At 59.5% G+C, this 14,952-nt stretch overlaps 5 protein-coding genes across 5 annotated transcripts; 2 read left to right on the forward strand and 3 right to left on the reverse strand.

Annotated features, from left to right (window-relative positions):
- Position 1: 1 nt before the first annotated feature.
- A1Q1_02025 (uncharacterized protein) lies at positions 2 to 2,742 on the reverse strand (the record flags this gene model as incomplete). Its single annotated transcript, XM_014325033.1, has 2 exons — positions 2 to 1,359; positions 1,413 to 2,742. The coding sequence occupies 2 exons, from the start codon at positions 2,740 to 2,742 to the stop codon at positions 2 to 4; spliced, it is 2,688 nt and encodes an 895-aa protein (XP_014180508.1).
- Positions 2,743 to 3,319: 577 nt separating this feature from the next.
- On the forward strand, positions 3,320 to 4,189 carry A1Q1_02026 (60s ribosomal protein L17; the record flags this gene model as incomplete). The annotated part of the gene is made up of 4 exons (XM_014325034.1): positions 3,320 to 3,322; positions 3,364 to 3,409; positions 3,478 to 3,549; positions 3,768 to 4,189. The coding sequence occupies 4 exons, from the start codon at positions 3,320 to 3,322 to the stop codon at positions 4,187 to 4,189; spliced, it is 543 nt and encodes a 180-aa protein (XP_014180509.1).
- A 330-nt stretch (positions 4,190 to 4,519) lies between these two features.
- A1Q1_02027 (uncharacterized protein) lies at positions 4,520 to 5,995 on the forward strand (the record flags this gene model as incomplete). Its single annotated transcript, XM_014325035.1, has 3 exons — positions 4,520 to 4,810; positions 5,226 to 5,251; positions 5,323 to 5,995. 3 exons carry the CDS (start codon positions 4,520 to 4,522, stop codon positions 5,993 to 5,995), a joined length of 990 nt encoding a protein of 329 aa, XP_014180510.1.
- A 465-nt stretch (positions 5,996 to 6,460) lies between these two features.
- On the reverse strand, positions 6,461 to 7,743 carry A1Q1_02028 (uncharacterized protein; the record flags this gene model as incomplete). Its single annotated transcript, XM_014325036.1, has 3 exons — positions 6,461 to 7,442; positions 7,491 to 7,580; positions 7,670 to 7,743. The coding sequence occupies 3 exons, from the start codon at positions 7,741 to 7,743 to the stop codon at positions 6,461 to 6,463; spliced, it is 1,146 nt and encodes a 381-aa protein (XP_014180511.1).
- A 462-nt stretch (positions 7,744 to 8,205) lies between these two features.
- On the reverse strand, positions 8,206 to 9,691 carry A1Q1_02029 (uncharacterized protein; the record flags this gene model as incomplete). The annotated part of the gene is made up of 3 exons (XM_014325037.1): positions 8,206 to 9,010; positions 9,061 to 9,496; positions 9,646 to 9,691. 3 exons carry the CDS (start codon positions 9,689 to 9,691, stop codon positions 8,206 to 8,208), a joined length of 1,287 nt encoding a protein of 428 aa, XP_014180512.1.
- Between the last annotated feature and the right edge of the window lie 5,261 nt (positions 9,692 to 14,952).

The following is a 14,952-nucleotide window of genomic DNA, read 5'->3' on the forward strand; positions in this document are numbered from 1 at the left end:
CCTATGATACAAGAGTCTGGGACGAGCCGGTCCAGCCTTTAAGCGGGTCGGTCGTATCCCAGTACACGCACGGCCCAAGGCCGCGGTTGAGTTCAGTGTCGTTCTGCAGTTCGCGCGCAACAACGCGCAAGAGTGCGTCGTCCCTCTCAATCAGCGCTTCAAGCACCACATTCAGGCGCTGGTTCTCCTTGTGTTCGTGATCCGTCTTGTAGCGGAAGTTGAACGACTCGCTTTCCTTGCCTGCCTCGAGCGTCGCCTCCAGGCGCCGGAAGAAGCGCAGGACGAGCGAGACGACGAGCCAGTAGTTCAGCCCTGACATTGGACGCGCGCCGCAGATGTCCGTCTGCAGGTCGTACTTCAGCGCGCTGAGGGTGAGCGCCTTCGATCTGATCTTGGCCGAGGCGGGACTAGCGTCACGCGGCGCGGGCTGCGCTCCATCCACGAGCTGCTGCACCCAGCAATGGCCGGCCAGCAGCTCGTTCTCCTTGACGCCTGCCTTGCGGGCCAGCCGCACCAGCTCTGTGTCCTCCAACTCGACGCCACTGTCATCCCCGCTCGACGCTGGCACGCATGCGCTCCGGTATACGCGCAACTTGAAGAGTGCCGAGTCCACGTCGAGCACATCGTCACGGATCTTGTGCACGTTCCAGTCCGCGTTATAGCACTTGACGAGGAATGAGTCGTGGCGGTAATACTTGTTCACATTCTCCTTGGGCCGCATAAGGTGCGTGCCCTTACTGCTCTGCCGGTACTGGTAGCGCTGTAGTGTGTTGTAGTCCGAGTCGAGCTGGTTGCGAACACTGCAAGTGATGCAGCGCGGGTTCCGTCGCCGCTGCGCGAAAGGAAGGTTCGCCTGGGTTTGCTGGAACAGCGCCTCGGCGAACTTCTCCTTGGGCAGCTCGCCGTTGACGAAGAACGATGATGGATCTAAGAGCCGCATGAGGCGCTCGCAGAAGTGGTGTGGCTTGCGCTGCATGTAACCTTTCTGCACGGCCTCGTTGTACAGGTGCACAATCATCATGACTTCGGGCGCGATCTCCAGCATCGACAGGCCAAGCTTCTGCCCCAGCTCCAGTGCCTCTGAGAGCCCGACACCGCAAAGGTACGGACTGTACGACCACAGACCGTTGGCGCGGGTGAAGTCGGACTGGAAGGCGAGCCTGTCATCTAGAAGCACGTACCCAAGACACAAGATAAAGTCGGATCGCAGCCGTTCGGTGATGGTGAGGAAGATGTTGCGCGCCAGCGACTCTCGTTCCTGGTTGACGGCGTCGGCAGCCAGCTCACACCGTGCTGAAAGCTTCCTGGCACATTTGGCATGCCGAGGAACTTCTCCAAGTCCCGCTCTGGCTCGAAGTCCTTTGCTGGTGGACCCAGCTGCTTCCCTGCGTCTTCAGTCGGAGCCCACCCACGAGCTGTGCACCACGAGTCAACGAGACATTGAAGCTCAAAAACATGGTGCGGCCTGATGCTCTTCGTGACGTCCGTGCCGGGCCGTTGCATCGCGAGCCAGGACACGAAGCCGGCGAACTCGTTCATGCCGAACAGCCGGCGCCAGATGCCGGCGTCCTTCCAGTTCCCCTCTTCCTTGGGGATCTCGACGTTCTCCTCGCAGCGATCGCACGATGGACACTTGGTCGTTCGCCCGCGGATGTAGACGTTGACGAGGTCGTACAGCCAAAGGATCGTGTATTGCCGTCGCCACGTCAAGCGCTGCTCCTTGGAGGCAGCGAGCAGGTTCATCTTCGGGTCCCAGTTGCGCAGCTCCTTAGCCATGCGCTTCGTCGGCTTGCCGCTCCGGTTCTCTTGGAAGTCCTTCAGGAATGCAAGCAGGGCCTGGTACGTGTAGTACATCGTGTACTCCTTGAAGTCGTCCTTCTCCGTGTCGCCAAACATGCTGTGTGCGCGCTCCATGTCGCCGCAGGTGACGCTGCGGATCACCGACTCAAACGTATCGTATCCGTCGGGGAAATCGAGCCAGATCTCGAGCTCGCTCTCCTGGATGCCAGCAACGACCATGTGCGACAACGCTCCGGCGACGGCACTGTTGAGTCCCTCGTAGGCGACTGATCGCCACTGCTTCTGGACAAACTTGCGCAGCACGCGGAACTCTTGCACAAGCTCGTACGCCGCGATGAGGTAGTCGGTTGTCAGGCTCTCGTCATCCTGGATGATCTGATAGCTCTCGAGAGGAAGCGGGGGCGCAGTTCTCTTCGACTTGGCCTTCTTGCGGCCATTCCGCTTGTGACGCCGATTCCGCTGCTGCGGGGCGGGCGCAGCGCCAGCGGACTCCTCACCACTTTCGCCTGCATCGACATGCAGGCCGTCGAATCGGTTGACAATGTCTTCCGGCTCAGAGGCTTTCTGTCGCTCTTGCCATGCTGGGCCGCCGAGCGCTCCGAACATGCTCTGCAGCACCTCGATGAAGTGGTAGTGTGATTCGTTGCTGCCGGCCAGCCAGGGGCATGTCCGCTCGAGCCGCTTGAACTCACGGTAGCGCGCGGTACGAAGCTCGATTGTCGAGAAGAGGATCTTGTGGATGTGGGGTGGGACGGTGACGTACCGGGCGACCAGCTTGGCCATTGGCACAAGGTCACCAGTGTACACGCGGCCGGTACCGTTCACTCTAACGGAGCATTCGTGCCGGTTGTTGACGAGAATCGAGTTGGACTTGTTCGTGAGCCACTGGAGGAGTTGAGACGTGTAGCGCTTGTACTCTTGGTAGGTGATCAGTGTCTCCATGTCGATGGGAAGAGAGGTGATGACAAAGAGACAATGCGAGAGAGGGCGTTAAGGCAGACGGGGACAGGTGACGGAGTGATCGGCACGCGAGGACCAAGCGAGCGGATCACAGTCCGTCACCTGTCAGCCTTCGAGTAGATGTCTCACCCGCGGAGACGGACCAAGGAACGCAGGGACACTGGTGAGGAACGCGGAGCTTTGCCAGAGTGTGCATTGTCAGGTGTCGCAATCTCTCGATAGCTCGCCCCTGCTCTGGTCTCGTCGCGTAAAGCCTGTCCACCACAGGAATGTGCCGTGCCTGGTTGATCTTGAGGGCGCGATAACAAGATCTGTACCTGAGAGTTACGTAACTGGACAGTCTGTGCAGCCCACGCGAGAGCCATGCAGCATAGTGCCACACGGATACTTGGCTGTCCGGCATTTATCGGCGTTACATGTCTGGTCTACCCAAACTCCTCCAGGCCGAGCGTGCCTAGTTTCGACGAATTTTGATCCCGTCCGAGTGAGCGCCGCCTGGCTTTGAACGGTAGAGCATCTGGGACTTGTTAGCCATCCGTCAACCTTCAAAGCCTCAAAAATGGTGAGCGAGCGCCGTGCACGAGCGTGCATGCTAACGGTCAGGTTCGCTACGCCAGCAGTGCCCTCGTCAACTCGAACCCCGAGAAGTGTGCGTTTCGAAGCAGCCGACAGCTGGACACGGATGGAAGGAAAGGACAGAAATGCTGACCGGAACAGTCGCTAAGGCTCGTGGCGAGTATGTTCGTACCCACTTCAAGAACACTCGCGAGGTTGCCGCCGCCATCTCGGGTGCGTATACGATTCGGAAGAAGGCGCAAGAGCTGGTCGGAAGAGAGCTGGAATTGTGCAGAAGTGCTGGAAGTTTGGACGGAGTGGGATGTGGCCGAGGGATCGAAGTTCGCATGTCGGGGATGGAGGCAGAGGACGGAGGACCGCTCTCGGATGGCCAGCTCGAAGAAGAGGAGAATATGCGCAGAGGAAACAGGACAAGATGCTGACTGTTGCAGGCATGAAGCTCTCGAAGGCGTACGCCTACCTTTCGGACGTTCAGGAGCACAAGCAGTGCATCCCGTTCCGTCGCTTCGACGGCTCCATGGGCCGCACCGGCCAGGCTAAGCAGTTCAAGACGACCAAGGGTCGCTGGCCTGTTAAGTCGATCCAGTTCGTCCTCCGCCTCCTGAAGAACGCCGAGTCGAACGCCGACGCCAAGGACCTTGCCACCGACGAGCTCATCATCAAGAACATCGTCGTCCAGCAGGCCCCCAAGACCCGCCGCCGCACCTACCGCGCCCACGGTCGCATCAACCCCTACCAGGGCCACCCCTGCCACATCGAGATCATCCTCTCCGTCCCCGGCGCCGAGGTTGCCCGCTCAAAGGACCTTGACAACGTTAAGACCGGCCAGACCGTCCAGGCCATCGAGGCTTAAGCGCGGTTTGTTTCTTAGCATTTGGAGGGCACCTAGTGCTGTGTACGATGGATCATATGCCTCATATCGGGCTGGTGCATGGTTGTTACGTCTAGTTGCTTGTTTTTCTGTGCAGTTGCAGCCCGGAAGTCGGCCCGTTTGCAGATCGCAGATCAGGCCTGGGTTTGTCGCGAGACCTCTGCGCAGAGTCTGGATCATGCAGAAGTTCGATGTCAGTTTGTTTCCGCCCAGGTCAAGCCGTCGCACGTGGCGGCGACAGCTCCGTTCTCGACCCTAGATCAGTCACTTAGCGCTCCCTCCACTCCACATCTCATCTTATCTCCACTCACCATGAGCTCGACAGGACCTCCAGCAGAAGCGAAGACGGCTCAGAGCGCAGCACTGGCGGAACTTGAGGCTGCGCAGCGGAAGAAGCGTGCGATCGACAGTACGCTCGCGAACCTCGAGACGTCGATCTGGGCCTTTGAGGGCAGCTACCTGGACGAGACGGCCGCGAGCGGCGGCAACATCATCAAGGGTTTCGACAACTACCTGAAGCCGCCCGCGAACAGCAACAAGAAGAAGAATGAGGCGACCGAGGCTGACAGGTTGTTCTCGGCCAGCAGCGTCACGTTCCAGCAGGTGAGTCGCTTGGCGGGTTGACCTGATGGAAGGCGCTCCCGAAGTAGTGCTTCGGGGCGACGAGGACGTCGACGACGACGCCGAGGCGCACACCAGGCGAACCGAGGCGAATCTCACGAAGCGACGGGGCGAATTCACCGGATTCCAGGACGAACGAGTGCTCACCTCTGGATTACTTCGTACTCACGTCTAACCTCCACTCTCCACTACACCTCCACCTTCCCTCCCCTCACCAACATCTGCACGACCACACCATCACATCTTCTGTCTTGTCACCGCATAACTCTGTCTGTCTTGTCAAAACTACGTTGTCATGAATCTCAACTGCTACGTCTCCCCGCCCACTGTGCGCTCTCACCCATTGACCATCTTCAACTGCTTGATCCGCCGCCTCTCAATACCATCGCGCGAGTAGGAGTGGACCGAACGCGTCCTCAAGTCGTAAGCCTCCCTTTCTGACCATGTGCATATTCTTCCATCCTTGTTAAACGCATTTGACACAGGCCCCGCAGGCGTGCATACGCTCCGTACTCTCGCGACAGCTACGTTCATAGCCACAGCCACAGCCGCAGAGAAAGGGACCGCGACCGCGACCGCGAGCGTGAGCGCGGCTTCCCCCGCGCGCCGCGCCAGTCCTCAGGCCCCATCTCCGGTGGTTACGCTGCCTTTGCGAGCTCTCCCCTCGCAACGGTGGTCACGGCCGCAGCGGCGGGCGTGGGGGGCGTCGTGCCCGTCGTCACTGGGGGGAATATTGCGGGAGGCGGGCTGGCGGCTGCTGGAGGTTTGGGCGGAGCCAGCGGAGCCGGAGGTGCTGGAGGAGCGGGGACAGGAGCAGTGGGAACGGACACTGGAAGGATGCTCTCCGCCTCGGCTTCTGCGCCAGCTATCACGTCTCCGAGTGCGAGTTCGCCAGCCTCGACCTCGCCCGTCGCGGGCTCGCCTGGGGTGATGGTTCGTCGTAGTTCCGGCCCTACGGCTCTGGTAACGGGGACCTCGGCGGCGGTGCCGGCGATCGGGGAGGGATCGAGTGGAGGACTGGGAGCAGGACAGCAGGGACAGCAAGCTCCGCAGATGCCCGCTCAGCCGAGCGCCGAGGGGGTGGACGAGGCCGCGGCGCTGATCGAGACGCTGCTCGAGGGGCCGAAGAGGAAGAGGCGCTATCGTCGGAGCCAGCCGCAGGCGTAGCCTCAGCGCGAGGGGCCTCCTCAATTCCTAGCACGTCTCCTGCGCCTGTACAAGCCCAGGACTCGACTACAAGCATGCTCTCCTGTATCTCAAGCCCATCAACTGCATCACCCCCGCTAGCCCCAGCAAAGCCAAGCGTGCACTGCGCACGCCCCGATACCCAGTCATCAGTCTGTTCAGTCCGTTCAGACTGTTTGTGTAGTAGTCAGTTGTACAGCAAGACGATGAAAATGTACATAGCACGAAGCCGGTCTAGTACGTATGGTCTTCTATCATGAGCGTTCGCGTTCGTGGGACTTCTGAGACTTTCTGGATCCTGGTTCTGATTCGGACTTGGGGAAGGTATTGGTATGCGGTTGTGTTGCAAAGTTGAGGACAGTCCATGGGTTAGAGGGTGCGATAGCTGCAGTGGGGAACGGCAACGGGCAAGACCACGCAGTCTCGCCTTTGGCCCGGCATGGCTCCTTAGGCCTCCTCCTCCTCCTCGAGCTCGATGCGGGGCTTGCACAGCACGGGCTGGAGGAGGCCGTTGAACACAAACGTGCCGTAGACGAGCATCGCGAATCCGGCAACCTGGAGGATAGAGTATACGGTGATGTGCTCCCATCCAATAGCGACAGACACAATCCAGATACCGAGGGTGCGGCATGTGTCGATAGTGGAGCGCGTCGTGGCGGAGACACGGCTCGTGACGGACAGGCCGAAGAAGTTGAAGGCACCAATGGAGAGCGCAATCATGAACGACGCCCACATGACGGCGGGGTTGTTGACGATCTGGGCCCAGCCGCGGGGCACGTCAAAGTAGGCGTTCTTGGCGGCGAAGAAGTAGTGCAGGATCGGCATCGCCGCGGCAGTCGTCAGGCCGCCAAACGTGCCCTCGAGCGAGACGGCGGCGAGCGCGTCGACGTTGTAGTGCGCCATGATCTTCTCCTCGACGACGTACTGCGACGCGGTGAAGATCTGGGCGAACAGAATCAGGATGACGCCGAGAGCAACCTTGGCCGGCTCGTCGTCCGCGCGCGTGCTCGAGATGACGTCGAGGAGAGCCTCGGGCGTGACGCCGCCCTTCTTCGCGAGCGTGCCTGCGAGACCGACGAGGGCGACGCCGAGGGTGACAATGACGAGAGAGGCCCACTGGTACAGCGCGAGGTGGCGCTTGAGGAAGATGACGCTGAGTACACCAACCCAGAGTACGAGAGCGCCGCGGGACATCTGATACACGGAGACAGGGGTCAGGATAAGGCCGACGTTCATGAGGGTCGTGCCGCAGATGTCGAAGAAGGCAGGGAACCAGAGCCAGAAGCACGCCCAGCCGCGGAGCGGGACACGCTCTCCCGCGGCCTCGACGGGGATGGGAAGCTCGTCCTCGGGCAGCGCGATCTTGGGCTGCTTGGTGAATCGGCCCCACAGGAGCGGGATGATACACAGGAACTCGCCGACAAACATGCTGAATGGTCAGCTACTCATCGCGGGTGAATGGTTAGCTCTTACGTACTTCAGCGTCTGCCACACGGGCTGCTCAAAGTCCTGCCTGGGTCCCTGGCCCTCGCAGTTCTCAACGCAAAGCTTGTCCTGGTACTTGGTCCTGTTCGCGTCAGCCTGGTTCTGGGTGGGTGGCAACATCGCCTGACACCGAGCCGCGTTCGGGGCGCAGCGGCAAAAGAGGATGCTTACAGGAGCGAGTTGGCGCATCCCGTGAGGAACATGCCCGCGATGAGCGTCTGTGTCCCCATAGAGTCGGATGTCATGTTGGCGGTGTGGTCGTGGTGATGGGGGGATGGGTGGTGCCAAAGTCATCGATAACGCGAGGTCAGACCAAGCAAGTTGGGGAGTCACGCAGCGCACTGCCGGACACCGCCGGCGTGCCTTACGTGTCTGCCGAGTGGCGACATCGCGTGGCTGGCAAAGTGTGGGGCCACACGACCGAGGGTTAGGTGGGTGGCGAATCGCCTCCAGCACTGCTAAGCACTGCTTGCGGTGTTCTGCAAGCCAATGGTGGTGATGGATCATCCGTCGTCCCATCTTACGCAGCAATGCGGAGTCATTGCCGGGACTAGAATGGTATAGACAAATGCCTCAGATCGTCGTCCTTATCTTGACGATTGGCGCGGCTTCCACTGTCTTGGACCACAGACCGAGAAGCAACGACCCGATAAGGGCGCTTCTACTGCACCACACGACGCGATTCATGCGCACTCATGCTACAAAGGCTACAGATATATGTGCTCGCGTGCCACTCGTGTCGATTTGGTCTCAGGGTGCTGGGGGCGGAACATGCGCAGTGCGCTAAGAACAGTCCAAGACGGCCACGCCGAGACCGTTCCGGGCACCTTGTCGTTCTTCTTTTTGGTCTTGCCCTTCTGGGTGTTCGCATTCGCCGCTCCAGTGCTTACGGTGGTGGTCGTGGTGGGCGGGTTCATATCCCCGTTCATTGTGGTTGCTATGCTAGCCGTGCTCGTCGTGCTTGCTGTGCTCCTCTCGCTTGCTCTACTCTGCATGCTCGCTGTGCTCCTCATGCTCTTAAGACTGGAGACGCTGCTCCGCCTCAGGCTCCAGCGACTGTTCCTCCTCGCTGCTTTCTGCTCCTTCTCTGTGATGCCGCCCTTGCTGATCGCAAACGGTCCCAGTCGTCCAAGTCCCAATCCAAGGGAAACGGTGACCATCTCCCGCTCCGGTTCGGGGGTGATACACCGCGCAAGTCCGCTGGGCGTATGTGCGTGAGACCTGCATCGTGCCGGTCCCCGGGGCTGGACGACCTTGGGCCGACTAACGACCCAGACCTCGGGCTCGTCGCTGCCTGGCCGGCCCCCGCTGCCCCCTTTGCCAGTCTTCCCGCCGTTGACGCCAGACTTCCGGCCGATATCTCCGCCGTCTCCGCGACTGTTGGAGCGAGACAGACCGTACAGCGTGAAGCTCCCGCTGTGCTTGCGCCGGAGGTCTGGCTGGCCTTCGGGTTGGGACTGGGGCTGGGCCCGCCGTGCTGCAATCGCCGCGTTTACACGGGTCGCCCACTCTCTGCGCTTTCAGATACGTCCTGGTCCTGTGTCCCTCTGGGGCGGACTTACCTCTTATCCTCCCCGACTTGTGCTCCTTGTGCTTGTCCCACTCCTGCGGGCACTCCTTGTGCCCCGTTGTTTCCGCGCACCCCCCGTTCAAACACCTTCCCCCCTCCCTGCGTCCCCTGTCCTCCCTTCAGCCCTTGTCCTTCTTGTCCCCCATTATTCCTGTCCTGGGCTCCGGCTCCGCTTTGTCCACTCTTCCCCTTGGATCCGCCAATGACGCCCCAGATTGACCGCTTCCCGTCACCAGAGCTGGACTTGAGGAACGGCAACCGCCTCACGGCACGCTCGATCTCGACATTGTCGACGTACTCTGCGTCCTCTTCCGAGGAACCCGCGCAGAGCGTGAAGTCGTACGGCGGCCGGGGCAGCACACTCGCGCAGATGACGCAGTAGGCGTGGTGCTGGAATGCTGGCTCGCGGGGTCGGGGGCGGCAGGGACCTGTCTGTCAGCTGGACTGGGCTATCTGATGGCGGCGGGGGAATGGAGGGAGGATGGAGGGAGGAGAAAGAATGAGCGGGACAATGGAGGGATATGCTCGTTACACGGAAGAGAGGAGAACGGGTCTTTGAAGAAGAGGTGATACTCACGACCAACATTATACCCCTGCTTGTCGCCTCTGCAGAGTCGATACATTGCGGCGTTCTCGACCGTCTGTCGTTCCCGCAGCCACAGTCGATCCAGATCGCCACGTGACGAGCACTCTGTCGATGGCGTTGATGGTGTCGATGGCGGCGGCGGCGCTGACGAGTCGTAACACCCCGAACGCTGGAAGGGAGCCGAGGGCCGAGGGCCGGAGATCGAGACGTGTTCGCAGCCAAAGGTGGATTGAGGGTGGGAGGCTTGAGGTGGAAGAGGAAAGAAGGGAGAGTGGAAGTTGACAGCAGATGTCGACGATGCTCGCTCGCACGAGTCTCACGCGAAGGAAGCACCGCCCACGGGCCTCACGCCTCGTGACGAGCTGAGCTGAGCCATAGCTGACTCTCGGGTCGCACCTGTGTGCGCAAATGCACCGAGCACGACTGGCGTGCGTGCACCGAGCGGCACTGCTTCGCGCCGTGCACGGCCGCTGCCAAGCTGGTCGACTCGGAGAGTAGCGCCAGGCTCGTGGTGGGTGGCGACTATGGAGCTCCGCCGGAGGCAGATGAAACGCGAAACAGGCGCAGCTGCGAGTGGCACCACGCCTTGATTTCCTCACGAGACTTCAAGTTAATTGCAGTGAGACCATTGTCAGTACGATGCAGCATGCAGCGGGCTAGACATTATAATAGAGTGGTATTCTTAATTGTTCATCTTTTTCGCTTTGTTGTTGTTGTTGATTGTGATGCTACACTCTGGTACGTGTTGTTTTCGTTTTGTGTTTCGATAATGCGTGATGGTTTGTTTCGGTATTTTGAGCGGAAAGGTGATAATGGATACAACAGGAACCCGGTGGAGACGATGATGGACACAAGAGATGAAGAGAAAAAGAGAAACCTAGTAGACCTTGGGGAACTTGATGTTCGGGATGGGAGGGGGGCTCGAGCGCTTGCGGCGAGAGAGCTTGGGTGCGGGGCGAGGCGAGACGTACTGGACGGCGCGCATGGCACGGTCGCAGAAGACGCAGCGCGAGGCGCCGCCGACGCGGTGAGCCTGGCAGTCACCTAAGGAGGGAGTAAGTATCATGAAACTATGGAACGGGTTCGGTGTTGCATGCATGACGAAGTGGAGGTGAGATGGTATGGACGGGTGGATGGATGGTGAGGGTGGAGGTGGAGGTGGAGGCTATGAAGACTTACGTCCAGCGTTGACGCCAGCGAATCCAGCACAAGCAGGCACCATTTTGATTGGACGAGAGGAGGGGAGGTGGAGGGGGTTGAGAGAGTGGGTGGAGGTAGCGAAAAAATGCCCAAAAGTACTTATATACGACCTCGCCACTTTGTAGATGGGGGGTCGAAAAAATTCTCGATGCTTCCGCAGCTTCCGTCATCTTCCGTATCTGGGCACTCTATCGACTCAAACCTCAAAGTGCCGTCCGCAGTCATTGGCCAGGCACGGAACCAGTTTTAAAAGTCAGCGTCTCGGGTCTCGTGCCGTGACTGGCTGCATTGTGCCAGGGTCCAGGCCGCCAGGGTCCTCAAATCCCTCCTTTGGTGCGCACTCGCGTCATGCTGGCTGGCTGAGCGCAGTCACCCTACAGCGAGGATCAGCGATTGATCCCAATTTTGACCAATTATCTGCCAATTTTTGCACCCTCGCCACCATACCATCCCCCCTATCTCGCCCGCACCCGCGCTCGGCTAACCGCACCACACGGGCACCACAATGCACACACACGGCACGGGTGGCGCTCCGTTGCAAATCTGCCCCCGCGTCCCTTCCCTTCCTGCTGCTTGTTGCACATGCCGTTTGCAATGCGCCAGCATGCCATGCATGCCATGCATGCCTGACGCGTGCATGCGTGTCAGGCCTGTCAGGTCTGTCATGTCGGGACGTGTCAGCAGCTCAGAAGCGAGACGCGTCATGCCCCGCGCGTCAGTCTCGCTTCATACCGCGGAGCCCATGGAGCTCGGAGCGTGCCGTGCCGTTGTATCGTGGTGGTGCAGAGTGGCGCATGAACGTGCATTTTCGCTATTTCCCACCCTCCCAGTTTAACATACCTCCACCACGCGTCGCAGCTTGTCCACGTTCCACTCCATCGATCGCATGCATTCCAATTCAGCGCCACATTCTCGCTTACTGTGATCAAGTTCTGTCTCCAATACAGAGTGTGTAGGACGGATAAACGTGTTCGTGGACGGGTAAACGTGTCGAACATGGGAATCCGGCCAACATCAGGGGGACTACGGCGGAAGCGTCCTCAGCACAGACGAGTCCTCGGACGGTGTCGCCGGCGGCGGCGGCGGGGCATTCTGCGGATGTCTCCGCCACGGCACGCGAAACCATTCCGGGAGCGGGATGCCGCCCCAGGGCAAGTGGCGCGCGAAGGCGCCAAAGGAACGGCCACACACGATGCAGCGATAGCGGAGGGACCAGCGCCGGCGGCGTACGACGCAGTGCCCTTGGTGTCAGTACAGGGCAGAGGAAGGGGGACTCACGAGGTCCCTCTGTATCGCGCAGGAGGGGACAGATGCTGGGATCGTCGTCGCCGTCGGAATTGTCGTGCCCGCCGCCAGGGTTGTGCTCGCTGGACGCGATGGCTTGACCGTCGCTTGGGCTGTCGCTCGGTCCGCCGCCACTGACACTGGCTCGCGCGCCGCCATCGGGCCCATCAACCGTGTGGCTGCCGGGTACGGTCTTCAGCTCTATCGCGTCTTTCATCGCTGCTGCCGTGCACTTCCACACCACCTCTGCATCGCATAAGTAGGTGGACTCGAACGAGCGCATCGTCAGTCTCCCAGCAATGGCATGGTTATGTACAATGGGAGCTGTGCATACAGAAGCGTGAGGAGTCGTGTCGCGTCGTTGTTGTTGGTCTATGGACATACAGGGACGGAAGGGGCTGGGTGTCAGTTTCGCAAGAAGGAGCTGAAAGCTTACGATTTTCGTGGGGACTTTGGACTGAGGATTAGCTATTGACCATGAGCGGCAAAGAGCTTACTTGTGTCATCATTCATCGTTCAGGCTGGGTTCAGCTTAAAGAACGATGGGCAGAAAGCTTACGGTATCGTGGAAGGGCCGGGGTCGGCTATCGACTAAGAGCGGCAAGTTTACCGTGTCATATGTCGTTGTAGGACTGGGGTTCAGCTATTGACCATGAGCGACAAAGAGCTTACTCGTGCCATTGTTCGGGCTGCGGTCAGCTACGCCGGTAGGGGACTGGTAGCTTACAGTGTCATCGAGGGCCTGGGATCAGCTATTGAGCAGGAGCATCAAGCTCACCATGTCGGTGTTCGCGACTGTTGTCAGCTCTACCGCTGCAACCAGGAAGCTCACATCTGACGCCTGTGTCGTCCAGACGACGTGGGTAGGGGCCTGGCCCAGGGGCCAACGACACGTAACAGACTTGTAGTTGAACGAGCCTGGAGTCAGCTACAAGGAACGCCAAGTAGCTGGTACACACTCTGATCGTCAGCTCCATGCACATCTGGATCAGCTTACGCTCTGTCTCCATCTTTGTCGTCTAAGGCCGACGCGTGTCCATGCTCAGGACCCACTGAGATCAGCTCGCGGTGGAGGGTTGGGAGCTGCACCCACCTGCGCGTCAGCTCGGCCTCTGTCTCGGCACAGCTGGACTCACTCGATGCCGTGTCGCCGTTGTCTTGATACCAGAGCATATGTACCCTGCCGTTAGCTGTCACACTTATCGTGGTAGCGTACCGGTGCTGAGAATCAGCTAGGCTGGACGAGCCAAGAAGCTGGACCTACCCTGTCTGTCAGCTTGGGCACGAGGACTGTTTAGCTGCACCTACTTGTCCGCTTCGGCTGAGCCGTCAGCTCTACGATACCTGTGCAGCTGCATACCTGATGTCAGTTCGTCATTAGCATCGAAACTGTCTTACCTCTTATCAACCCGGGGGCCACGGCACTGCACTTAAGACAGTGGTGCCGGTTATGGATGGTGCCCTGTCGTCAGCTGTGGAATTACTGCTTAGCTGTACGTACCCACTGAGCTTCTCGCTGCCAAGTCAGCTACTGACCAGCGGTACGTAGCTGCACATACCTCGGTGCCAACTTGGACCACGGGTACTTTCCGTACCTTCCGCGATCAGGTCAAGGCAAGTCACCGTTCTCTGTCGTCAGCTCAGACCTGGTTCCCTAGCTGGACGTACCGCCACCATAAACGGCCTCCGCTGGGGTTTCAGCTTGAAGATTTCACCATCGTTATAGCTCGACTCACGTTCCCTGTCGTCAGCTTGAAACGGTCTACATCAGCCTCACCTTCTGCGTGTGGCTGGGCGTCAGCTCGTGTTGTGTGCCACGTAGCTGGACGTACTGTACGTCTGTTGTCAGCTTCGGCTGCTATCGCTCAGCTTCCCCTACTCATACTCCTTCTCAAAGCGCCGACTTCCGTGGACTACGCGCGGCTGGGCGTATCTGTCGTTGGCTGAAAGACTTCACTTACGCTAGCCTCACCTCTCACACCCCTGTCGCCACATGTTAGCTGAAGCAAAGTGAAGCCTGGACTGCAACGTACCCTGCCATCAGCTTCGATGTGTATATTAGAGCTGCACACACCGAGGAGAGGCGAAGAAACTGACGTGTCAGCTTCTAATGGCCGTTTGGAAGCTGGACTCACCTGCCCTACCCTACAATTCAACCCACTTCCTTGTCGTTGTCATTCCATTCTGAGAGTCAGCTATGGCTAGAGCTTTGGGCAGCTGAACGTACCTCCTTCTTGCCGACCTTGCCGTGTCCACCCCTGGTCGTCAGCTCGAACTCGAGGTTTGGGCAGCTGGACGTACCCTGGTTTCAGCTTGGTGATGGCTTCACAGCTGCCGTACCCTGGGGATCAGCTCGCAATTCATCGCCTGCTAGCTGGGACGCACTCTCGAGTCTGCCGTAAGCTTTTTCTCCGGTATCATCGCAGCTGAACCCACCTCTGTTGACACCGCCACTCGTGCGTAATCCGTTGGTCTGGTTGTCAGCTGCAGACGAACACGTACCTAGCTGGACTTACTGGTGCTCTTGGACTGTGGAACACAGTCACACTCGACGAGCTCAACTTCCCCCCCTCCTGCCGCTGTCGTTAGCTGCACTTCCTACTCTTTATAGCTCGACTCACCCCCAGTGACTGGCAGCGCTGCAGATACACTATGGCGAAACTATACGCACGATCAAGCCCTTCTCGAGCTGTTGTCAGCTTGAGAAGAGCATCAAAGCTTGACCCACCTTGCCACCATCGCCAACTCGTCACACTGGGGTCAGCTCAGTCGTCGCATTTCGCAGAGCCAGATGCCCACTCACATTCACCCCCC

Source organism: Trichosporon asahii (genome assembly GCF_000293215.1).
Source record: "Trichosporon asahii var. asahii CBS 2479 unplaced genomic scaffold scaffold00050, whole genome shotgun sequence".
Classification (NCBI taxonomy): domain Eukaryota; kingdom Fungi; phylum Basidiomycota; class Tremellomycetes; order Trichosporonales; family Trichosporonaceae; genus Trichosporon; species Trichosporon asahii.